The following is a 27,095-nucleotide window of genomic DNA, read 5'->3' on the forward strand; positions in this document are numbered from 1 at the left end:
CTGATGGTAAACAGTGAGAAAAGGGCATGCCCTGGGTGCTGGAGGTCCTTAATAACGGACACTGCCTTTCTGAGACACCACTCCCTAAAGATGTCCTGGGTACTTTGTAGGCTAGTGCCCAAGATGGAACCAACTAAATTTACAAGCCTCTGCAGCTTCTTTTGGTCCCGTGCAGTGGCGCCCTCCCCCCTACCCCCCCAAATACCAGACAGTGATGCAGCCTGTCAGAATGCCCTCCATGGTACATCTGTAGAAGTTTTTGAGTGTATCTGTTGACATATCAAATCTCTTCAATCTCCTAATGAAGCATAGTCACTGTCTTGCCTTCCTTATAACTGCTTCGATGTGTTGGGATCAGGTTAGATGCTCAGAGATCTTGACACCCAGGAAATTAAAACGGCTCACTCTGTCCACCTCTGATCCCTGTATGAGGATTGGTATGTTTCTTGATGAGGATGTTGAGCACCTAGTGGTAAGAAGGACCCAGGCTTTGAAACTTGTTGGTTAATAGTGAGGGGATAGTGCTGGTGTTGTCTATGTGCTCTTTATATGAAATTAACTTCAGCCCTCTGGTGAACAAAGTACTACCAGTTTCAAAATTAATTTGAACTGTTGATCCACCAGCAATTGTTCCAAACTTCTGCCATCCTTGTTGTTTACAAGTAGTTCTTAACTTCATTCTGCTGCTTTTAAATTTTACTCTGTACCACCCCCACATCCCAGATTCCCCAACCACTAGAAATTATTTCATTTTATTTGCCATTCATCTGTTATTCATTTCCTCCTAATGAATTTGATTAGATCATACCTTTGTGTAACCTTACTCTCTGAAATCCTTCCTCATATTTTACCTGCAAGTCTACCTTTAATTCTGGTAAAACCACATTGTGTTTCCTTTGTCCAATTTCATTTCCATGAACTGTAGTGCCCAGGCTGGTGACAGTACTTGAGATACGAGGGGTGATTGATATGTTCATGGCCTAAGGTAGAGGGAGTCAATTCTAGAAAACCTAGCACATTTATTTTTCAACATAATCCACTCCTACATTTACACACTTAGTCCAGTAGTCATGGAGCATACAGATCTTGGACCTCCAGAAAGTGTCCACAGCAGGGGTGATTGATACGGTCGTGGCCTAAGGTAGAAGGAGATGAGTTATACAGCTGTTGTTACATGCACGTGCAGGTCAACTCTTTGATTATGCAGAAAGTTTGAAGTTAATAACTGATCTCCTTCTACCTCAGGCCACAAACTTATCAATCACCCCTGATGAGTTATTAACTGAGGAGTTATTAACTTCAAACTTTCTGCACAATCACTCAGAGTTGAACTGCACGTGCATGTAACGAGAGCTGTATAACTCATCTCCTTCTACCTTAGGTCACAAACTTATCAATCACCCCTGCTGTGGACACTTTCTGGAGGTCCAAGATCCATATGCTCCACGCCCGCTGGACTAAGTGTGTAACTGTAGGAGGGGACTATGTTGAAAAATAAATGTGCTAGGTTTTCTAAAATTGACTCTTCTACCTTAAGCCACAAACTTATCAATCACCCCTCGTATTGTCTAGACCAGTGGTCCCCAACCTTCGGGCCACGGACCGATACCGGGCCGCGAAGCATGCAGGGGTGCAGCGGTAGCCAGAGCACACCCAGCACATCTTTAAGAAAAAAGCCGAAATAAACAAGCCAATTAATTAGGTGCTGCCCAGAAGCCAGTCTTCATTAGAGGAACTGAGGTGGAGAGGGTCAATAACTTTAAATTCTTCGGCATTAAGGATCAACGTTTCTCTCTCTGAAAAGTGTCAGAGGATCTGTCCTGGGACCAACAAGTAACTGTCATTACAAAGAAAGCACGGCAGCGCTTATACTTTGTTAGAAGTTTGTGTAGTTTCAACATGTCACCTCGATCCTGACAGCCCTGTCTTTTCAGCCTGTCTGGGCTGGCGTTTAAATTGACCAAACAATGGAACAGCTAAAGGCCCCAGCGCCCTGGAAAGAGGAGTGAATATCGCGTAGAGCAAGTGAAATCGGCAATCGCCTCTGATCTGGGCGGACATTTACGTGCCGAGCGGCACCTAATTAATTAGCTTGTTAATTTCGGCTTTTTTCTTAAAGATGTGCTGGGTGCGCTCTGGCTACCGCTGCACCCCGGCATGCTTCGCGGCCCGGAGGTTGGGGACCACTGGTCTAGACAATGCTTTGTAAAGTTGTAGCATAACTTGTACAAATATACAAAACATAATTTCATTATAATCGTTTCCATCTTTCAAATAAACTTAACTCTGTTATGAGAGTTGGTCTCTGCATTGTAAGGAAACAATATATGTTGTTTCAACCCTCACAAAGTGCTAGTGGAACTCAACAGGTCAAGCAGCATCTATGGAGTATGACACCCTAAACGGGGGATAGTAAAAACCGCTAAGAGGATCACAGGAGTCTCCCTTCCTCTTATTTGTGACATTTAATGGGAACATTGTATACGAAGGGCCCGAAGCATTCTTGAGGAACCCTACCACCCATCCCATAATCTCTTTGGTCCACTACTGTCAGGAAAGGAGGTACATAAGCATCAGGACTAGGACTGCAGACTGGGTAACAGCTCTTCCCTCAGGCTGTCAGACTAATGAATACCCTGCCACCACTGAGGTCTTATCACTAGAACAGTGTTCACCTGTGCTGCACCCGATTTGCATTTTTAATGATATTTTATTAACTTACTCTTTTCCAAAGATGCTGCCTGGCCTGCTGAATTCCCCCAGCATTTTGTGTGATGCTTGGATTTCCAACATCTGCAGATTTTCTCTTGTTTTTTATTAATTTATTTGAGGTAATATTTTAGTTTATGTGCTGTATATGTTATATGTTTTGTGTGTGCACCATGGTCAAGAGGAATGATGATTTGTTTGGTTGTATATGCATAGTTTGATGATGATAAACTTGAACTGGAACTTGGAGAGGATTAAGTAGTCGATGTTTCAGAGTCAGGACTGATGAAGGGTCTTGCCCAAAATGTCAACTGTAGGACCAACCAAGGTAGGACTTGTACAGTGAATGGTAGGACACTGAGGAGTGCAGTAGAACAAAGAGATCTGGAAATACAGGTCCATAATTTATTACAAGTGCTGACACAGGTGGATGGAGTCATAAAGGAAGCTTTTGGCACGTTGGCCTTCATAAATCAAAGTATTGAGTACAGGAGATGGGATTGTATGTTGACATTGTATAAAATGTCAGTGAGGCCTAATTTGGAGTATTGTGTGCAGTTTTGGTCACCTACCTACAGGAAAGATGTAAATGAGGTTGAAAGGGTGCAGAGCAAATTTACAAGGATGTTGCTGGGACTTGAGGACCTGAGTTATAAGGGAAAATTGAATAGGTTAAGACTGTATTCTTTCGAATGTAGAAGATTGAGAGGAGATTTGATAAAGATATAAAAAATCATGATGTGTATAGGTAGGGTAAGTACAAGCAGGCTTTTTCTACTGAGGTTGGGTGACAACTAGAGGTCATGGGTTAAGAGTGAAAGATTTAAGGGGAACATGAGGGGAAACTTCTCCACTCGGTGGTGAGAGTGTGGGATGAGCTGTCAGCACGAGTGGTGCATGTGATTTCGACTTCAATGTTTAAGAGAAGTTTGTATAGGTTTATGGATGGGAGGGGTATGAAGTGCTACATTCCAGGTGGATGTTGATGGGAGTAGGCAGTTTAAATTATTGGGCACACACTAGACGGGACGAATGGCCTGTTCTTTTGCTATATTTTTCTATGGCTCTGACTATGACTCAGGCTTTCTGTGTATGTCCCTTAGATTTCCAGCATCTGTACTCTCTTGTGTCTCTCTATGCAGCAGTAACTATGCAATTCCCATGTGTTTGCGAAATGATCATATAACTGGTGTTTCTGTAAAGCAGAGGTCGTTATTATTATTATCAGACAATATTGATCACCTCTAGCTTCCATTCAATTCAGGATCCAGGTGTGGAATGAGGACAAGTGACTGGATTATAGGTTGGACCCGTTAATTTGTTTAGCCGATCAGCAGTTCTTTTTTACCAGAATTATGACTGGAGCTTGTTAGGATAATTACGAATGATTAAGGCAGGTTGGCCTGCCTTACCAGTGGGTGTGCAGGCTCCTGCTGGCAGCCTGCAGGTGGAAAGGAACGTGATCTGTCAAATCAGCTGATGGCCCTCTTAATTCAGTTCAGTGAGAGCCAGAGGAACAAGCGTGTTTAATAATTGATACTTACTCTAATAGGTTAATTGCAGCAGCATTCATTCTAATTTGCATTCTTGATCAGCTTCTCACAGTCAGTATTACTTGGACAGATTTTTTCTTCCACCCCTCCTCTCTCTCTCGCCTCCTGCTTGTTACAGCGCAGTTAATTGCTGACATTCCCTGAGTCATTCGAAGCATGTTGATTTAATGAATGTTAAGTACGCAGCTCGTGGGGGGTTTGAATGGTGCATATGCTGTTTGTTTATGGAGGAAACCTTTGCGGTATAATGATGGCCAGGTGGTTGCTGCTACTATCTATAGAATCGGTGGGGGGGGGGCGGTGGAGAACAAAATAAAATTAACACTAGCCTTTCATACAAGCACTATCTATGTCTGCAAATACTCCACTGTGGTCTCGACCACCTGTCGCCCATTTTATTTTAGAGAATTACTAATTTTTGGAATGAACTTATGTTTTGTGACAAAAGTAAACATCTCAGAATCAGAATCAGGTTTAATATCACTGGCATATGTCATGAAATGTGTTATTTTGTGGCAGTAGTTCAAAGTAAATGTTGTTATCCAAGTACATAGATGTTACCACATGCACCCCTGAGATTTTTCTTCTTGTGGGCATATTCGGCAAGTTTATAGAGCAGTAACTGTAAACAGGATCAATGAAAGATCAAGTAGAGTGTGGAAGACAACAAACTGTGCAAATAAAAATAGAAATAAGTAGCGGTAAATATTGAGAGCATGAAATAACAAGATAGAGAGTCCTTAAAGATCATTGGTTGTGGGAACATCTCAATAGATGAGTGTAGTTATTGTCGTTTGTTCAAGAGCCAGATGGTTGAGGGGTAGTAGCTGTTCTTGAACCAGGTGGTGCGAGTCCTGAGGCTCTCGAACCTTCTGCCTGATAGCAACAGCGAGAAAAAAGCATGGCCTGGGTGGTGAGGATCTTTGATAATAGATGCTGCTTTTTCTACAGCAACATTTCATGTAGTTATGCTCAATTGTTGGGAAGGCTTTTTTAAAAAAGTGATATACTTTTTTAGTACATTGCAATACATAATAAAAACAATGAATTACAGTACATATCTGTCTGCCATGTTTATTATGGTAACTAGTCACATTAGTGGGGGCATGATAAAAGCGAAGGGAATAAGTTATGTATTCTTATTTCATAGCAGTTTGTGGCGGAGGTCATATCTTGTTGACCTCTTAATATCGCTTCAAAATTGTATATTTGCTAATAAAGGATTTGACTCTTTGGAACAATCATTTCATTGAAGATGAAGGTATGTCTTACAAATATAACAACCCTACGGCGGTCTCTGCCTAGTGGCAATAGTTTTGATTCTGGATTAGTTTTGCCACTACGTATATTAAATAGTTAAATTAAATAAGTGGTGCAAAAAAAATAGTGAGGTATGTTCATGGGTTCAATGTCCATTCAGAAATCGGCTGGCAGAGGGGAAGAAGCTGTTCCTGAATCGTTGAGTGTATGTCTTCAGGTTTCTGTACCTCCTTCCTGATGGTAGCAATGAGAACAAGGCATGACAAGCTGGGTGATGTAGTCCTTAATAATAGCTGCTGCCATTCTAAGGTTTCACTTTCTGAAGAAGTCCTGAATGCTACGGAGGCTCATACCCAGGATGGAGCTGACTGAGTTCAAAACTATCTGCAGCTTACTACGATCCTATGCAGTAGCCTCCACCCCACCGCAGTTGCTGATGCAGCCAGTTGGAATGCTCTCCACGGTACATCTGTAGAAATTTGCTGGAGTCTTTGGTAGCATACCAAATCTGCTCTGACTCGTAATAAAACATAGCCACATTGTGCCTTCTTTGTAGCTGCATCTATCTGTTTGGCCCAGGGATAGATCCTCAGAGATGTTGACCACCAGGATCTTGAAATTGCTTACTCATTTCTGATCCCTCAATGAGGACTGATGTGTGTTCCCTCATCTCATCCTTTCTGACATCCACAATCAGTTCTTTGGTCTTACTGACGTTCAGTGTAAGGTTGTTGCCTTTTTTGATGATAAATTGGAAAATAGTTTTTTTCTTTTTTTAAAATTTTCCGTTATATATACTGTATATGTAGTTGTTTGTCCTGTTTAAATAATATTAACAGAATGTGTTTTTTTACCCTAAGCTGCACAGTTTGCACTCCAGGTTGATTGCAGACCTGGGGATGTCAGAGATAGATTTCTTACACAGAGAGTGGTGGATACATTGAACACCCTCCCAGGGATGGTAGCGGCAGATAAATTAAGGGCACTTAAAATAGGTATTATGGATGTTAGAAAAATATGGAGAGCTATGTAGGAAGGAACCTCCAAGAGGACCACAACTTTGTTGTAGGTTTGGAAGCTTGTGTGCCTCAATGACCCAGAGAGCAATTTTGGCTGGAGGCAGGGCTTTATACTTTGGCTCTTGGTAGGGTCACCCATACAAAATAGGGCAAAGGGTAGAGGCCAGACTGAGTGGTCCTCTGGGTTCGGGGATTCAGCTCAGGCCTAACAACCCTGACAGGTCAAACAAAATTATTACAGAAACAGCAATGAAGAATCCTTCTATGTTTGTGTGTGATGGTATGGACAGACAGAGATGGAGGACCTTCATTGCTGCCCTAAATGCCAGCGGCATAACGGGCAGTAAGTAATGAAAAAGGGGAGGGTTGGATTGATCTTGGAATAAATTATAAGGACAGCACAACATTGTGGGGCAAAGATCCTGTACTGTTCTAGGTTCTCGACCTGCTGTCACTGAGACTTGGCCTTGGCTCAGAGTTGAGCTTTTCTTTTTTAGTACAGGGCACATACTGGATTGCAGAAATGATATTCATACAACTACTCTAAGACTGACATCAATGACTTGGTTTTATCTCACATCTGAAGCAAGAATGACCCTGATGTGAACCACAGTCAGATTCTGGTGTAATGTAGAGTTTGCTGATGTGAGAATAGAAGGCAGCTAGATTAAAGTTTTGATTTGCATTGACTCTGATTCGCTAGGTATGAAACAGATGTCAAGGTTCAAAGTAAATTTATTATCAAAGCACCCTGAGATTCATTTTCTTATAAACATTCACAGTAGCATAGTAGTTAGCACAATGATTTACAGTGGCAGCAATCTGGGTTCAATTTCCACCACTGCCTATAAGGAATTTGTGTTTTCTCCCCACGACTGTGTGTGTTGCCTCCAAGTGCTCCGGTTTCCTCCCACAGTCCAGAGACTCACTGGTTGGTACATTAATTGGTCATTGTAAATTGTCCTGTGATTAGGCTAGGATTAAAATCAGAGTGTTGCTGGGCAGTGTGGCCCGAAGGTCTCAAACGGCCTATTCCACGTTGTATCTCAAACAATCAATAATAAATACAAAGAAACACAATAGAATCAATGAAAACTACACATAAAGACAGACAAACAACCAATGTGCATGAGACAAACTGTGTGCAATTACAAAAAACAACAATAATTAAGTAGAAGATACTGTAATATTGAGAACATGTCCATAGAAACCATAGAAACTACAGCACAGAAACAGGCCTTTTGGCCCTTCTTGGCTGTGCCGAACCATTTTCTGCCTAGTCCCACTGACCTGCACACGGACCATATCCCTCCATACACCTCCCATCCATGTATCTGTCCAATTTATTCTTAAATGTTAAAAAAGAACCCGCATTTACCACCTCGTCTGGCAGCTCATTCCATACTCCCACCACTCTCTGTGTGAAGAAGCTCCCCCTAATGTTCCCTTTAAACTTTTCCCCCCTCACCCTTAACCCACGTCCTCTGGTTTTTTCTCCCCTTGCCTCAGTGGAAAAAGCCTGCTTGCATTCATTCTATCTATACCCATGATAATTTTATATACCTCTATCAAATCTCCCCTCATTCTTCTATGCTCCAGGGAATAAAGTCCTAACCTATTCAACCTTTCTCTGTAACTGAGTTTCTCAACTCCTGGCAACATCCTTGTAGACCTTCTCTGCACTCTTTCAACCTTATTTATATCCTTCCTGTAATTTGGTGACCAAAACTGAACACAATACTCCAGATTCGGCCTCACCAATGCCTTATACAACCTCATCATAACAATCCAGCTCTTATACTCAATACTTTGATTAATAAAGGCCAGTGTACCAAAAGCTCTCTTTAAGACCCTATCTACCTGTGACGCCCTTTTAGGGAATTTTGTATCTGTATTCCCAGATCCCTCTGTTCTACTGCACTCCTCAGTGCCTTACCATTAACCCTGTATGTTCTACGTTGGTTTGTCCTTCCAACGTGCAATACCTCACACTTGTCAGTATTAAATGCCATCTGCCATTTTTTAGCCCATTTTTCCAGCTGGTCCAAGTCCCTCTGCAGGCTCTGAAAACCTTCCTCACTGTCTACTACACCTCCAATCTTTGTATCATCAGCAAACTTGCTGATCCAATTTACCACATTATCATCCAGATCATTGATATAGATGACAAATAACAATGGACCCAGCACTGATCCCTGTGGCACACCACTAGTCACAGGCCTCCACTCAGAGAAGCAATTCTCTACCACCACTCTCTGGCTTCTTCCATCGAGCCAATGTCTAATCCAATTTACCACCTCTCCATGTATACCTAGCGACTGAACTTTCCTAACTAACCTCCCATGCGGGACCTTGTCAAAGGTTTACTGAAGTCCATGTAGACAATATCCACTGCCTTCCCTTCATCCACTTTCCTGGGAACCGCCTCGAAAAACTCCAATAGATTGGTCAAACATGACCTACCACGCACAAAGCCATGTTGACTGTCCCTAATAAGTCCCAGTCTATCCAAATGCTTGTAGATTCTGTCTCTTAGTACTCCCTCCAATAACTTACCTACTACCGACGTTAAACTTACTGGCCTATAATTCCCGGATTACTTTTCGATCCTTTTTTAAACAACGGAACAACATGAGCCACTCTCCAATCCTCCGGCACCTCACCTGTAGACGGCGACATTTTAAATATTTCTGCCAGGGCCCCTGCAATTTCAACACTAGTCTCCTTCAAGGTCCGAGGGAACACCCTGTCAGGTCCTGGGGATTTATCCACTTTAATTTTCCTCAAGACAGCAAGGACCTCCTCCTTTTCGATCTGTACAGTTTCCATGGTCTCACTACTTGTTTCCCTTAATTCCATAGGCTTCATGCCAGTTTTCTTAGTAAACACAGACACAAAAAAACCTATTTAAGATCTCCCCCATTTCCTTTGGTTCCGCACATAGCCGACCATTCTGATCTTCAAGAGGACCAATTTTATCCCTTACAATCCTTTTGCTCTTAGTATACCTGTAAAAGCTCTTTGGATTATCCTTCAGTTTGACTGCCAAGGCAACCTCATGTCTTCTTTTAGCCCTCCTGATTTCTTTCTTAAGTATTTTCTTGCACTTCTTATACTCCTCAAGCACCTTATTTACTCCCTGCTTCCTATACACATCATACAACTCCATCTTCTTCTTTATCAGAGTTGCAATATCCCTTGAGAACCAAGGTTCCTTATTCCTATTCACCTTGCCTTTAATCCTGACAGGAACATACAAATTCTGCACTCTCAAAATTTCTGCTTTGAAGGCTTCCCACCTACCGATCACATCCTTGCCAGAGAACAACCTGTCCCAATCCACGCTTTTTAGATCCCTTCTCATTTCTTCAAATTTGGCCTTCTTCCAGTTAAGAACCTCAACCCTAGGACCAGATCTATCCTTGTCCATGATCAAGTTGAAACTCATGGTGTCATGATCACTGGAACCAAAGTGCTCCCCTACACACACTTCTGTCACTTGTCCAAACTCGTTTCCTAACAGGAGATCCAATATTGCATCCCCTCTAGTTGGTCCCTCTATATATTGATTTAGAAAACTTTCCTGAACACATTTTACAAACTCTAAACCATCTAGACCCCTAACAGTATGGGAAACCCAATCAATATATGGAAAATTAAAATCCCCTACCACCACAACTTGTCCTTGAAAGTGAGCCCGTAGATTGCGGAATATTTCAGTGTTGAGGTTAACAGGTTACATTTGAGTGAAGGAGGCCTGGAATTGTATTTTGAAAGCAAAAAATACAATAGTGAATAGTTGAGATAAATATCTTCACCATCTGCTATAATTCTAGGGGAAGTGATCCATCTTGTCTAGTTTATAGAAAGGCATTAAAGTGGTCCTTGCAGGTTAAATGGCATTTTTCAAGATTTCAGTGAGAAAACTCCACCAGCAATAGAATTAGAAATGTCATATTAGAAAGCAAAGAGGGTAACTTCAGTGGAAGTTGTGATAAGCTAGGAAACTCATATTCCTTGCTATATGATGCTCTGAGATTAAGGCAGTAAACATTGGGTGGAAGATCACATAGTAATTGGAATATTTCTCCTGAAGTGGTACCACAGTTCTCATCTGCTACTAGGTGCTTCATAAAGTTCAAAGTAAATTTTAATATCGAAGTACTTATATGTCATTAGACATAGACAACTCCGAAACTAATATTCTTGCTGAAGGTCTTCATTGGCCAGGATTGACCATGGATGTTGCATCCTAGCTAGCTAGATATGCCAGCCAGGGCAGAACAATATTGAGAGCAAGCTGTTGCCCATGTAGCAAACTCCCCCTACCCACACATGTCATGCAACATTGAACTCAGTGTAAGACTCCCTTAGGGATTCCAGTTCTGGATTTTTCCCTCAGGGTTTATTCTGAAGATTTTTTTGCAGGCATTCACAATAAATACGAAGAAACAACAATAATAATAGTAATATATATTGAGAACTTGAAATGAAGAGTCCTTGAAACTGAGTCCATTGGTTATGGGAACAGTTCAGTGAAGGGGCAAATGAAGTTGAGTGAAGTTATCCCCTCTGGTTCAAGAACCTGATGTTCTGAACCTGGTGGTGTGGGTCTAGAGGCTCCTGTACCTCCTTCCTGATGGCAGCAATGAGAAGAGAGCATAGTATGAATGATGGAGGTCCTTGATGATGGATTCTGCTTTCCTGCAACAGCGTTTCATGTATATGTGCTCAGTGGTGGGGAGGACTTTACTTGTGATGGACTGGGCCGTATCCACTACTTTTTGTAGGAGTTCCCACTGAAGGACATTGATATTTCCATACTAGGCCGTGATGCAACCAGTCAATATACTCTTCACTGCTCATCTATAGCAGTTTGTCCAAGTTGTATGTGACATACCTAAACTAGCATTCAGCATGCAAACTTCTGAGAAGCATTGCCATGGTTTCTTTGTAACGGCACTTGCAGGTAGCTCTTCCCCAACTCTTTTAGAATCCTTTGCTGGACAACATGAACATTCTGGTAAGGAATATCCTGAGATATTCTTGCTCAGATGCAACTTTGCTGAAAATGTGAAAAAAAAGCCTCTCTGAGAGAATCAGAAACTTTCACTGGGATTACAGTAACAACGTGAGGAAATTTCCGGTTTATCTTTACTGTTAGTTTTATTACCCACAGTGAGATATTATATCAAAGATGAGGACAATCAGTGTCTATGTCATACAATTTTGACTGTCTGTGACTGTAGAACAGCTGCTTTGTTGGGGTGCCAGATTTAAGTCTGCTATTACGCTACATGTTTTGGTGAACATAAATGTAACTCTGCAGTTCCTCATCATTTTCTTACGCAAACCAGTACTATCACAGGAAGATTACAGTGCCTTGTAAAAGTATTCAGCCCACAACCCTTTGTTCACATAAATGAGTATTACAGCTAGGGATTTTGATCAACTTAACTGAGATTTTTTATTTTTGAATCGCATGCTCCTTTCTTCACAATAGAGCCCAAAACACAGCAAATTCAGCGTGGATTGTGCTGGGGACAGCCCGCAAATGTCGCCATGCTTCCAGTGCCAACAAAACATGCCCGCAACTTGCTAATGTTAATTCTAACTGCTCATCTTTGGAACCTTCCATGGTGATTTTGATCCTTCCATGTGTTGAATGATGTCCAAAAATCTCCAATAGATGACTGTTTTCATTTTTCTTAAATTATTTGACTAAACTGTTTGCAACGTAAGTTTTAATTTTTACTCTCATTCTAGTGCAGTTTAAATTTGACTCACAGAGATGCTTATTTGTAAGTCAGATTGCCATGAATTCAGCCTCTCTTCTTCAACATGAAAAACGTTATCATGCCTTAAAGATATTGATGAGCCACCAGAGACATTCAGTATTTTTGTTTTGTTGCTCCTTCCTCTCTTCGCTCAGTTTCAATGTTTAGTTATAGAACTGTAAAGATTATGTAATCGAAGGTTGTATTTCTGTCACGTAGGCAGAACAGGAGCAGCAGTCAAAACCTGCCATGATGCTTTGGAATGGAACCTTTTATCAGTGAACTGAACTCACTGAGCCTACAGCAATCACCCTTTCATTCATCGCCCCACAGCACAGGTCTGTCATAACTCAACTCTCTCTTTCTCTCTTGTCATGCAGATGAAGGTCTCTTCCAACCAGAATGGCAGGAACAGTGAGGACGAGTGTGTCAGAGAAGCCAACAGTTCACAGAGGAGCAGTTCCAGAGACAAGCTTAGTGATGTAAGTGTATACCTCAAAAGAAAAAAAAATCTGCACTCTCTATTTAGTGGCAATGACAGACCATTGCTATTGCTTTGTGGAGGGAATTTAAAGTCAAAAATTGAGATAAGGTAATGTTTTTTATAATGTGGCATTCAACTAATTCATTCTGCTTTAAAGTAGATGTGGGAGCAATGGGATTTTGAATGATGCCATTACTTGAATAGCATTTTCCTTTTTTTTAAAGGGAAGTAGCTAGATAGCTTAAGACTGTATGCAGGATGTTGATGTGTGAACAACAAAATCTACTGGATAATAAAAGCAATGGTTGGGTTAGTAATGCTTATAGTGTTGGATCTATGCAAATTTGTCCTTCCCTTTTTGACAGCACTGGTCTAGGCCAAACTAATCTAGGTCATACCCAGACTACATTAAAGTGCAAAGTCATATGCCGGATTACACTATGCATGGCACAAGGTTGGAGCTATTTCATGGTGACTGTTGCCTGCAAATACTCCCTTGTGAAGAAAAAAGATTCAAAGCATTCTGTATTCAACTACAACTAGCTAAATTATACACAAAAATGCAAAGATTCCCTCTGAATTATTTTTAACAGTGTTGTTGGTTGAAATGATTCAATGGTATATGAGTATTACTAGTTCTAACAGTCTGTAACTAATATTCAGGTACTACAGAGAAGGTATTAAATCATGATATCAAATATTGTTGCTGTGACTCTCAACTGTTTGATATTGCAGTGTCTGCTGAGCTTCCAGATGTTTCCTCATTAGTCTAGGTAATATCCTGCGTGCACATTTGTTGGTGTTTCTCTGTTGGAGTGCTCGCATTTATATAGCCCCCCCCCCAATTCATTTACCTCAATTCTAATTTACTACCCCTTCAGTTGACTCTTGAATTCTATTGGATCCCATTTCTTTGGCTCTTTGGGGTTCATAGATGACCCTAAGAGCCAAAGAACCATGAGGCATGGAATTCAAAGGTCAGCTGAAGGGTTAGCGATAAGGACCTACACAAGGGAACGGGTGGGGGGGGCAGGGGGTGCTATATAAACACAAACACTCTCTGAGATACACCAACAACTGCGCACTGAAGATGTCGCCTTGACTGGTGATGAAATGTCGGCAAGCTGACTGCCAAGCTCAGCAAGCATGACAACATCAAACGCCTCTACCCGAGCTACCAATATTCAGCACCATCCTAAACTGTCATCTGTGTCACAAAATCCCTTTGACTCTGAACAGATCCTGTCTGTGTTAACTTGCTTCTATTCCAATTACTTAACTACAATATTCCACAGAAACATATCATTTTTTTTTGGTTTACACAATAATTGGATTAAGTGTTAGATACATGATCAAAATACTTGCTCTCATTGAAATGGCAGTCAAAAGTCAGACTAATGGATTCTCGTTGATTTGAGTGAGTCTTGATGGTATTTGGAACTGGATGCCCTGCCATCAATAATCCACACAACACAAATCTGCTTCAAGCTGAGCATAGCATTTCAGGGTGCATATAAATATACTTATAACCTTCATTTCCACATATAAACTCTATATATTTCTTAAGCAAACCTCCCTGCATTTGTTTGACTTTAATAAGTTATATAGTCCTGCACATATTTAATTTTGTAGAATAACGCAGGCACATCACAGCTCCGAAAGTTTCACATTAACTTCAAAGGACACCCAAAACACACTTGAAATCACGTTTCCACTTACCTCACAGCGGGAAAACTACCGCAACCTTCAAGAGCAGTCAATATGCCGAATTCACTACCGAAGTCCACAACAGAACAAGAAGTCAGCAATTCTTTCAGCATCATCACACACTAAAGAGGTAAGACTGAATAGCAATAATTAAGCCCATTTTTATTACCCATGGGATTTGATAATTCAGAAAAGTTTATGTATTTCAAGTACATGATCATATTTTTCCTTCAGTGTGCTTGATCACAGTTTATTACAGGAGCTCCCAACCCAAGGTCCATGGACCCCTTGCTTAATGTTATTAGTCCATGGCATAAAAAAGGTTAGGCACCTTTGGCTTATTAGTTTGTGCTTGCTATGCCATTTTTGAGCAATAAGATGCCAGAAAAGACTAGTCCTTTATAGTGTTTTGTAATCAAGGTAACATCGTAATTATGCAGGAAGTTTGATGCTGTTTTCTTGTAATGGGTTGGGTTGATCAGACCCAAAACACCCAAACCAATTTGAGTGTCCAGGAAATGTGGTAATAAGTATGCAAGCACAACGAAGTCAACATAAAGCACAAATAAACTATACTAAATACTAGTCAGTTACAGAGGTTTCAGGGCTCGTGTTTCTCAGTTGCTGCTTGATTGTTGCCATTGTTGAGGGAACTCTGAATTCTGACTTGTAAAATCACCCTGGGTCTGTCCTAGGCACCAATCGATCGCAGTCCTCAGTCTAGCTGAAGTCCCAAGAACTGAGCAAAAGGTGCTTCAGTAAGCAGGGGTTTGGTTCAATCCGTAAGCATCGAGGGACACGCAGCAACAGATAATTTTTTTGGTCTTTTGTTCTCATGCCATTAGTGCCTGAGGCTAAGAAAGACTCCCGAGGCTAATAATAAACATTTAACTAACCTATAATGTAAGAATACAGCCGCTATTTAAAAAAAAACATTTAACAAACCTACAGTGTTTAACCTGTACAGGCACCCTGCATGCTGCGGGTTTACTAAGAGCTAAAGTGTTACTTGGAATTGTTCAGACTTTCACCTAGTATTTTTACAAAATTTAATACAGCACAATACAGTTCTCGGACTAACTAGTACACAGTTGAAAAGTTTATTGGAAACCAACCATATACTACAATAGTGTATAGTAATTCCTATTAGATTAGACTTTTTACTGAACTGGTAATAATTTCAGGACCTTGCTCAGTTGAAATGATGTTATGAGAAGTGACATTGTATAATTGCTCCTTTCATCAGTTCCACTTGTAGCTTATTCTGGTTCCTTGTTGGGAAGCTGAGATGAAAAACCACAGCTTCCAGATTATGAGATGACGACCTACACGGTTTTGAGAAATTGTGGTAATTGAGTTGGTACTTTTCCATATTGCATGTGGAAGAAAATTTTGAATATAAGGTTAAAAGATCTGTGTGTTGCTAAAGTGACCTTGTGGACATCCTGTGTTTTAAAAAAAAAATAAAGTTGTAAAGCTATACAACTAAGATTATTGGTGCTAGGCACTAAATACTCCTCCTTAGACTGATAAAACAGTTGCATAAACAAGATAAACGTAGGCAAAAGGTGCTACAAATCTTGAAGAGACTCCATGGACTGTCAAGTCTTTAACATCTAAGGGGGGGGGCGGGGTACTTGTTTTGCTCACTTATCTGCTACTAGATATAAAGACAGAATTTTTCCTTGTTTCTCTGAGTTCCACACATGTGGACTCTCCATGATAATCGTGCTAAATTAAAGATTCATCACTTGAAGTCTGGTATTGAATTCTCTGACACTGCAGAATGGTAGCAATGAGGGAACCATGCTGAATGACGCTTCAAAGGGTGACAGGAGAATGGCTGGCATGGAGCAGCTACACAGAACAAGGGATTGTTGTAAGGATAAAATTGCACAATGTGACAACATTCTGTGCAACTTTATCGAAAATTAAATGTTGTTGAAGGAACACGCATTAACATGAGGGACATTTTGAGCTTTAGTACGACACCTTGGAAATGGAAAGTAATGCAAATTCCCTTTGTTCAGTGGAAATAGTGGCTCTGTGGTTCAATGGATCGATTTAATATCCGAATTATACAGTATACAACCTCACATTCGTACTCTTTGCAATCATTCCACAAAACAGAAAAAAAAAACTAAAGAGTGAATGACAGAAAAACATCAGAACTCCAAAGCCCCCCTTCCATGCACAAGTAGCAGCAAAGCATCAAGCCTCCCTCTCCCAACATTTGTTCCAGCAAGCAGTACCCTCCCCTCCCCACCCACCATGCAAGCAATAGCAATCTCCAGAGACCATGACGTAGAGTCCATCAAAAACTACTGTCCATCCCAACACTTTGGAATCTCAACAGGCCTCTTGCCACAGCAAGAGGGGAGGCCAACTGCTCACTGTTTTGATGTTATAGTCTGCAGCGTCGCTTATTCGAGTTCCTCTGACTTGAGAATATGCAGATCCTCTCTCACCATCGAGTGTAAGGGAGAGAAAGAGATCACTTGAGTGTAGGGGTCTCCAAAAGCTGCGCCCGCTGTCTTGATATTTTGATTTCCCACAGTGCTTCAGTTAGCAACATCGACGAGTAATCAGGTCGTCCACTGGGCCGTACCCTGAAGGTGCACACTTTCCAAGCCGCTCTTGGAGATCTCAAAAGGCAGGCCCCTTGGCAAGTTCCGAAGAGTGAGAGCCCACCATCTGTGAAAAACAGAGTTTGAGCACTGCTGTAGATCATGGACTCCAACAGGACATCACCCATCTTGAAAAGGGAAAAAAAGACATTAGGACAGAAGATTTAAACTGTTCCATGGCTGAGCTCGAAGAAGTTGCCCGGTCCACAAACACCTCTGTCACCATCTTTAGTGACTCCAAAGATACTAACAGCTGAACTAAGAGTGCAAATCCCAAGGTAGGAGGAGGTTGGTTTAGTTATGCAAGAAACAAAAGGAAAAGTTTATTCAAATTTAAAAGATGAACATATTTATTGTTACCTATGGAGGGCATGGAATAGTTAAAAAGAAAGGGTTACATTCATATATATATACTATCAAAATCTTGTGATTATTCCAAAGCTCCTTTTCATCCAAGGAAAGGAGTGTAGGCACTTTTGGCATGTAAGAAAGAGGAAAATTTAATGTGTGCCAAAAGAGCAGATTCTGGACATTATGATAAATTTGAAGTTACCAGTTGTGATTTGAAACTAGATGAATAATATAGTCAGAGTTGCTAAGTGATGGAAATCATTGGTACAAAGGTCATACATTGAGAGAATGGATTCAGTAAAGCACAATTAAAGCAGTATCAATCTGCCTTGAAAGTACTAATTGACTTGAGTATTCACATTCTACTCCGGCAGAGAATTCAAGATGAATTTATTACCTTCAACGCTGGCTGGTGGCGTAGTGGCATCAGGGCCGGACTTCAGAGTGAAGGCTCTCGAGTTCGAATCCAGCCGGCTCCCTTGCATGCTTTCCATCTGTGCTGGGTTGACCATCGAGCTAGCAACTCGGCCTCGTAAAAATAAGAAAGCCTGCTAAAAAAACGCCGTCATGAAGGTGTCCCGATGACTCCACTCGGAGTTAAGGGCTTTCTTCTTCTTCTTCTCCTACATTACCTTCAACAGAAGAAAATTTTCATTTTACTTATCCCCCCTGTGGCCACTTTACTACCTCCTGCACTTAATAAAGAGGCCAATGAGTATATGTTTATGGTCTTCTGCTGATGTAGCCCAACCACTTCAAGGTTTGATGCGTTGTGCGTTCAAAGATGTTCTTCAGAGATGCACACCACCATTGTAACGTGGGTTATTTGAGTTACTGTTGCCTTCCTGTCAGCTGGAACCAGTCTGGCTAAATCTCTTCTAAACTCTCTCATGAACAAAGTGTTTTCACCCACAGAACTGGATGTTGCTTGTTTATCACACCATTCTCTGTGAATTCTAGAGACTGCTGTGCAAGAAAATCCCAGGAGATCAGCAGTTTCTGAGATATTCAAAGCAACCCAACAATCATTCCACGGTCAAAGTCATTTAGATCACATTTCTTCCCTGTTCTGATGCTTGCTCTGAACTACTGAACCTCTTGACCATGCTTTTATGCATTGAGTTGCTGCTACATGATTGGCTGATTAGATGTTTGCATTAATGAGCAGGTGTACACATATACTTAATAAAGTAGCTACTAAATGCAGTCTGCTGAACCTCATGAGACAGATCTGTCATTCCAGGAATCAGTAAAATGAACCCTCAGAACAGATATCCCTTCTTAAGTAATGAGATCTGACAGTATACAGTTTTTCCAGGATGATCTTATCAAAGCCAGTACAATTGTAGCTATTCAAAGTTCAAAGTAAATTTATTATCGAAGTACATATATGTTACCATATACAGCCCTGAGATTAATTTTCTTGAGGGCATACATTGTACAAACATTTGTAAATCCAAGAAACACAAAGTATCACTGAAAGGCTGCACCCAATGGGATGGACAACCAACCAATGTGCAAAAGATGACAAATTATGTAAATACCCAAGAGAAAAAATAAGGATAATAATGAATATCGAGAACATGAAATGAAGAGTCCTTGATTGTTAGTCCATAGGTTGTGGGAACAGTTCAGTAATTGGGTGAGTGAAGTTATCCCTTCTGTTTGAAGAGCCTGATATGTGAGGGGTAATAATTGTTCGTGATCCTGATGGTGGGGGTCCCAAGTCTCCTGTTCTTTCTCTCTGATGGCAGCAGTGAGAAGAGAGTATATCCTGGGTAGTGGGGTCCCTGATGATGGATGTTGCTTTCCTGTGACAATTCTCCATGTTGATATATTCAATGGCGGTGAGGGCTTCGACTGTATCCACTTACTTTTTGTAGGCTTTTCCATTCAAGGGCATTGGTGTTTCCATACCAGGCTGTGATGCAACCAGTCAATATACTGTCTGCCACACATCTCTATGGAAGTTTGTCAACATTTTATATAGCATGCCCAGTCTGTGCAAACTTCTGAGAAAGTAGAGATGCTGCCGTGGTTCCTTTCTAATGGCACTTGCATGCTGAAATTTAGGCTGCTCTACCCCAACACTCTTGGAATCCTTTGTCAACGTGAACATTCTGGTAAGGAATATCCTTAGAGTTGTTCTTGCTCAGATGCATCTTTGCTGGAAGTGTAGAGAAAGCCTTTGGTTAAGAGTCTGATGGTCGAGGAGTAATAACTTCCTAAACCTGGTGGTGTGAGTCCTGAGGCTCCGGTACCATCATCCTGATGGCAGCGGTGAGAACAGAGCATTACCTGGGTGGTGAGGGTCCTTGCATGATGGATGCTGCATTTCCTTACTTAGTGCTGTATGTGACACCTGTACTCTGTTTTACACCTGGTCTTGGTGGAATGTTGTTTCATTTAGTTGTACACGATAAACTTGACCTTGAATTTGAACCCCTTGTAATAAAATTAGGAAGGAAGGTACCTTTTTAATTAATACCTTCCTTCCTAACTGTAAACTATAGGAGATATGAACAGAATTAGACCTTTTGACCCATTGAGTCTGCTCCGTTTTAACTGAGATTAAACTGTATTTTAACTGAGATTACATAAGTAAACTTCAATAAAGATACCAATTGTTGCCATTCACTTTAAAAGTATGAGCTTCTAGACCTTATCAATGACAAGTGATGTCTTTAGGAGAAAATGAGATGTGAACCAATATATGTGGTTTCAGTTGCTTCACTGTCTTGTATGGTGGGTCACTACACAAGACTGGAAAAAGCTGCAGAAAGTCGTAACTTCAGCTAACCCCATCATGGACACGAGCCTCCTCAGCATTAAGGACACCTCAAAAAGATGCCATCTATCATTAAGGACCTCCATCACCCAGGACATGCCCTTTTCTCATTGCTACCATTAAGGAGGAGGCCTGAAGATGCACACTCAATGATTCAGGAACAGCTTCTTCCCCTCTGCCAGTAGAATTCTGAATATACAATGAACTCAAGAACACTATCTCAATATTTTTTTTTGCTCTGGTTTTGCACTATATATTTATAGTTTTTTTAAATTATGTATTGCATTGTACTGCTGCCGCAAGACAACAAACTTCACAACGTGCCGGTGATGTTAAACCTAATTCTGATTCTGTAGTAGGGTTAGAGTTGATGAATGGATGTGATCCAGTGTGGATGTGGGTTTCTGTCACTAAACCATCAGGGAAATGTAGCTTTGTAACTTGATCTTGATCACAGATATTCATTATTTATTTTGAGATACAGCACGTAAGAGGCTCTTCCAGGTCTTTGAGCCGCGATGCCAGCAACCCCCGATTTAACCTTGCATAATCACGGGACAATTTGCAGTTGACAATGATTAATTAACTTACTAATGGGTACGTACTTGAACTGTGGGAGGAAACCCATGCATTCTATGGGGTGGACATACAAACTCCTTACAGAGCACACTGGAACTCCGAACTCCAATTCTATGGAGTGGACATACAAACTCCCTACAGAGCACACTGGAACTCCGAACTCCAATTCCCTATGCTGTAATAGCATCACGCTAACCATACTGATGTTCCATACTGATGCATGTTGCAGGCTGTAGAACGTTCTCTATTAAACATCTTGACCACACAGAACACTATTAGGTTCACATTTATTCACACGTGTTGTTATTAACTAATAGTTTAAAGTGGTCAAACAGGATTGCTGACAGTTATTTCGCTTCTAATTACAAATTTATTTAATAACAACCCCCATTTTGCTACTTCCACATCAGATGTACAAGGAGGATTAATGTTTAAATGGTCAAACATGGCAGGTTAAATGAGAGTGTTGTTAAAGCAAGATGAATTTATGTAAATTCTGCACTGCAGATTTCAATATTCACTTACTTGGCTGTGAAATATACCTCATAACCAGAAATAGTCATGAAACTGTATCAACCTAACAATATCCAATTGGACAGTTCATTTAGCTTTCAAATTAAAAACACCACCTTTCCTTTCAAATGTGAAACAGTTTTGATGGGATTCTGAGTGAGCGTAATATATTGGTTATTAATGCTTGCATTGCCCAATGTGAGCCAAATAGCTGTAAAAGACTTCCAGCAAATGTTTAGCATCTAAAAGTATTTATTAAAAATGTCAGCTGCAAACTTGATCTCGCAGATAAAAGCAGGAACTGCCTTGACAGTTTGACAGCAAGTACAGCGAGAAAATTCTTCAGTGCCTGTAAAGCATGAGAAGTGTGTGCTGTAAACACTTCATACTCCTGAAGATGTGTGTCACTCTGATCCCTGGCAAGCAAAGGTGATGTAGGAATTGAGTGGTAAAGGACCTAAGAGGCTGCTACTGTTATAAAAATGCCTTGGAGAGTCATTTGGACTGCATATCTAAAGACCATAAGACATGGGAACAGAATTAGGCCATTCAGCCCATCGAGTCTTCTCCACCATTTCATCATGGCTGATTTATTATCCCTCTCAACCCCATTATTCCTGCCTTCTCTCCATTACCACTGACAACACCCTGACTAATTAAGAACCTATCAACTTCCGCTTTAAATATACCCAATGACTTGGCCTCCACAGCTGTTTGTGGCAATGAATTTCACAGATTCACCACCCTCTGGCTAAAGAAATTCCCTGTTCTAAAGGGGCATTCTTCTGTTCTGAGGCTGTGCCCTCTGGTCTTGGACTTCTGCTCTATAGGAAACATCCTCTCCACATCCGCTCTATCTTGGCCTTTCAATATTCAGTAGGTTTCAATGAGAAACCCTTATTATTCTAAACCAGGGGTTCCCAACCTTCTTTGTGCCATGGGCCAATGCCATTAAGTAAGGGGTCCATGGACCCCAAGTTGGGAACCCCTGTTCTCAACTCTAAAATGTGACCCAGAGTTCGGAAGTCTTGTAGTAATTAGAAATCATGGAAATTTATGTCATAGAAGAGTGCCTTTTGACCTATTGGTCAAAAGAGAGCTATCCAGCTTAATATCACCAATCAGTCTTGTTCTTTAGCCTTTCCTGTTAAGGCAGATCAAGGGTTAGTTATTTTAAAATATAACAAGATATTCTGCTCCTAATAGCATTTAGGACACTAAGATGTGGAGCCTCACGAATCTCTGGGTAAAGAAGAATTCTCCTGAACTCTCATTTATAACTGGATTATTGATTCTCTTCATTAAACAAAATAAAATTTCTCACCACTTATAACTTTAATGACATGAATTACTTTCAACCTTCTGTATACCAAAGCAAACAGTGTCTATATAAAATTTCTTTCTTTTATATTCCTCTAGACTTCTGATGCTCTTGAGCTCTGATTCTTCGGCTCTCACAGCAATTCTTGATTGAGCTTTTATCTCAGTGGCACTTTCCTGCACCAATCACATGCCTTGAGTCTATTAATATCCATTGTTGATATCTCCTTGAAGCCTCCTTGCATTCTCCTCATAACTCACATTTCCATCCTTCATTTCCCATGGGGTGCCATAGTAGTGTAACGATTATTGTTCCTTTTCACGTTTCGTGGTGCATTGGGCAGCAACCTTGCCACCTCTTTAGTATTTTTGAATTTTTTTTTTACGAGGCCGAGTTGCTAGCTTGACGCTCAACTCAACATGGATGGAAAGCATGCAAAGAGCCAGCTGGCTTCAAGCCTAGGACTACGCGCCTCAAAGTCTGGTGAGAATGCCACTACACCGGCTAGCTAGCGTAGCAGTTATCGCAGTTCTATTACAGCTTGGGGCATTCCAAAGTTAGGAGTTCAATTCTGGCACCTTCTGTAAGAAGTTTGTGCATCCTGCTTGTGAGTGTGTGGGTTTCTTCTGGATGCTTCAGTTTCCTCCCACGATCCAGTTAGTAGGTTAATTCAGCGGTCCCCAACCACTGGGCTGCAAAGCACGTGCTACCCGGCCACGAGAAAATGATACAAGTCAGCTGCACCTTTTCTCATTTCCTGTCATGCACTGTTGAACTTGAACATAGGGTTGCCAACTGTCCCATATTTGCCGGGACATCCCCTATATTGGGCTAAATTGGTTTGTCCCATACGGGACTGCCATTGTCTGGTATTTCCCCCGCTAAGGTAGAGCGTTCCTATGAAACCGTTCGTGCCGAAATGGCGTAAAGCGAAGAAGCAATTACCATTAATTTATATGGGAAAAATTTGTGAGCGTTCCCAGACCCAAAAAATAACCTACCAAATCATACCACATAAAACCTAAAATAACACTAACATATAGTAAAAGCAGGAATGATATGATAAATACACAGCCTATATAAAGTAGAAATAATGTATGTGTAGCATAGCCAGGAAGATTAAGGCAAAACCGATTTGTGGGGAAAAAAATCGGCACATAAGCGCATGCGCACACAGGTGCCCGCGCAAGGCTTCATGGTCATGGTAGTCTTTCCTGGGGTAAACACAAGTGTCCCAGGATTTGACTGCTACTTTTGTCCCTTATTTGGGAGTGAGAAAGTTGGCAACCCTAACCGTAAAAGACATGTTGAGGTGAGCTTGGGGGGAGGGTGTTGGCCAGTCCGCAAGAATATTGTCAATGTTAAACTGGTTGGCGGTGCAAAAAAGGTTGGGGACCCCTGGGTTAATTGGTCATTGTAAATTGTCCTGTAATGAGGCTAGGGTTAAAAAGGTGGGTTCCTGGATGGTGTGGCTCAGTGAGCCGGAAGGGCCTATTCTGTGCTGTATTTCTAATTAAATAAATAAATTTCATCAGCAAATGTAGATATATTATACTTGGTAACCTCACCCAATCACTATGAGCAGCTATGGCCCCACTAGCCACAACTTCCAACTCAAAAATGACTTGTTTATTCCTACTGATTTCTAACTAAAGCTTAGTCCATGCTAGGAGATCACCACCAATTCCATATGCTCTAATTTCATTATGACCTTATCGAATACCCACCAGATACCTAAATACAATAATGTCCACTGATGCCCCATTGAAACATGATTTCCTTTTCATAAATTCATGTAGACTCGGATGAGTTTTCTAAGGTCTCAACTGTCACTTCCTCTACTATCAATTTTAGCATTTTCTCTACAATTTCAGAATAACCAGTCTGAAATTCCTTGTTTTCTCTCTTTCACATTTCTTAAAACCGGATTTATAACTGAAACCTACATTTTGTGAAAATTGTTCATGAATCTGTGTAATCAGTTGATCCACTTTTACCATCACCTCCTCTTTCAGAACCTTAAGATTCAAGTCTTTAACTGGCTTTCTGTCCCATTAATTTCTTTCCTCCTAATTTCATTCAGTTTCTCAATCACTCTTAACCTGTTGTTCTCCCCTATTCCCTGGACATTTTGTGTGATTTCTTCTGAGAGTAGAGATACAAAATATTGTTCTCTCCCTTGTATAATTTCTCCTGTCCATGTCTGTAAAGGGATCCATATTGAATTTTACTAATCTTTTTACCTCATCAATAGAAGCCTTTTTACAGTTTGTTTTCATATTTCTGTCTCACTCCTGTCTGGTTTTGTGCTTTTCCATGACAGTGCTGCATCTAATTGTCATTGTAATGCCTAACTGCCACTAAAAATCTTTATCCATTAGTACCCTTACCATTTGCTCAGGATCCATCAGGATTAGAGTGCAAAACTGTCATTGTTCTTGGTCCTTAAGCTTACTAACTTTATTTTAATACCCTTTACAGTTCTGTATATAGAAATATACAGTTCTATATTTGTTCATATTCAGCATGGCTTAAATTTTGTGTTGTTGCTGCCCATTGTTCTTGGTCTGTAATATATTTACATTCTTGGTCTTCTGGCTATTCTCCTGACTGGGGTACAGGCGTAGCTTTTGGTTCTTTACTCTACAGCCCAACTAAAATAAGACCATTAAGCACAGGAGCAGGATTAGGCCATTTAGCCTATCGAGTCTGCGCCACCATTCAATCACGGCTGATTTATTGTCCCTCTCAACCCCATTCTCCTTTTCTTCTCCCCATAAATTTTAACGCCCTTACTAATCAAGAACCTATCAACTGTAGCTTTAAATATACCTAATGAATATGGTGCCAAATCGCCATCACAACTTCAATTGTTTCTTTAACAAATATTTTAACAGCAGCATCTTTGGATTTACTATTGACCCTGATGCTGTGCAGGACCACCACTGTCCTTATGAGGTCAGTGAAAAGTCAGGTACTTAGTAATGAGTGGATTAGCTCTTGGCCTCTCATTCAACTCTTAAGTTTCTCAGGAGAGTTGTGGAGTGCCCATCATTTATCTAGATGAGAGTAATCTTAATAACACTTTGAGGTTCTGTCCTCGAAAGTATTAACCAATCTAGTGGATACTAGATTGGTGCTGTCACACTCTTCAAGTTGCCCAGCAGAAAGACTCTACAGTAGTCCCTCCTTTTGGATGCCTACCAGTAATGTGGACTAGAATAGCAAAGTTTTGGGAGTGTAATGTCATGGGGTACATTGATTTGGACTCAATTTCTTCCTCATTTTGGCCCTGGGGCTTAACTACATAATGGAAACGTGAGATTAAGATGATCGTGATGCTTCAAAAGGTAATGTCACTGCATCCACAGACTTACAGGTATTGTGTAGCATTGTCTACAAAAATTACTCAGAACATCAACTATATCCTTTTGATACTGTGTGTTTATGCTGTAGTTAATGGGATCGCTTCACTCAACTTCACTTGTCTCATCACTGAATTGTTCCCACAACCAATGAACTTTCTTTCAAGGACTCCTTACTTCATGTTCTTGATATTTATTGTTTATTATCATTATTTCTCCTTTTTTGCATTTGCACAGTTTGTTGTCTTCTGCACGCTGGTTGAATGTCTTAGTTTGGCAGCCGTTCATTGATTCTGTTATAGTTATTATTCTATAGATTTATTGAGTATGCCCACAAGAAATGAGTCTCAGGGTTGGATATGGTGACGTGATAATAAATTCTGAACTTTGATATCTACACTTGTGACATAGGTCCTATGGGTCCAATGGCAACACTGACAGTGAAAAGCTAATTAATTTTTAAAAATTGAAGAGTTGAGCAACTGTAGCTGGTTGCTATTTGTATCATCACTAGAAGAGCCAACATTGGGAGAGGTACACGGAAACAAGTCAGCTACGCAGTCAACGTTGGCTATCAATTGGAGCTGGCGGGGGGGCAATTAAAGCTGCAAAGCTGCAAGGGAGGTTGGATAAGATGTTGGAGGCAGGTGACACAGTAGCATAGCAGTTAGCGCAACACTATCACACCTCGAGGTATCAGAGTTTGGAGCTCAGTCCCAGTGTCCTCTGTAAGAGGTTTGTATGTTCTCCTCATGGAATTCTTGGGATTCCTCTGGAAGCTGTGGTTTCCTCCCACCATCCAAAAATGTACTTATTAGTAGGTTATTTGGTTATTGTAAATTGTCCAGTGATTACTTATTGGGCAACACAACACACACAAAGTGCTGGAGGAGCTCAACATGTCAGGCAGCATCTATGGAAAAGATTTTGGGCTGAGACCCTTCATCAGGACCCACCCGGTGTGTGTTACTTTGGATTTCCAACATCTGCAGATTTTCTCGTGTTTGTGATAACCTACTGCCGGTTATCGCCATTGGCGTTT

At 40.9% G+C, this 27,095-nt stretch overlaps 1 protein-coding gene across 15 annotated transcripts in view; it reads left to right on the forward strand.

Moving 5' to 3' along the window:
- Nucleotides 1-27,095, forward strand: part of fbrsl1 (fibrosin-like 1) — a 1,030,575-nt gene that overhangs the window by 439,861 nt on the left and 563,619 nt on the right. For 11 of the 15 annotated variants that reach the window (XM_063074086.1, XM_063074090.1, XM_063074091.1 and 8 more), the window contains 2 exons: nt 12,699-12,800; nt 14,529-14,639. In XM_063074086.1, coding sequence (XP_062930156.1) covers nt 12,699-12,800; nt 14,529-14,639 — 213 coding nt within the window. The remainder of the gene's footprint in view (nt 1-12,698; nt 12,801-14,528; nt 14,640-27,095) is intronic. The other 4 variants (XM_063074092.1, XM_063074094.1, XM_063074099.1 and 1 more) reach the window with 1 other exon arrangement.

The sequence above is a fragment of the Mobula hypostoma genome, chromosome 21, assembly GCF_963921235.1.
Source record: "Mobula hypostoma chromosome 21, sMobHyp1.1, whole genome shotgun sequence".
NCBI classification, from domain to species: Eukaryota; Metazoa; Chordata; class Chondrichthyes; order Myliobatiformes; family Myliobatidae; genus Mobula; species Mobula hypostoma.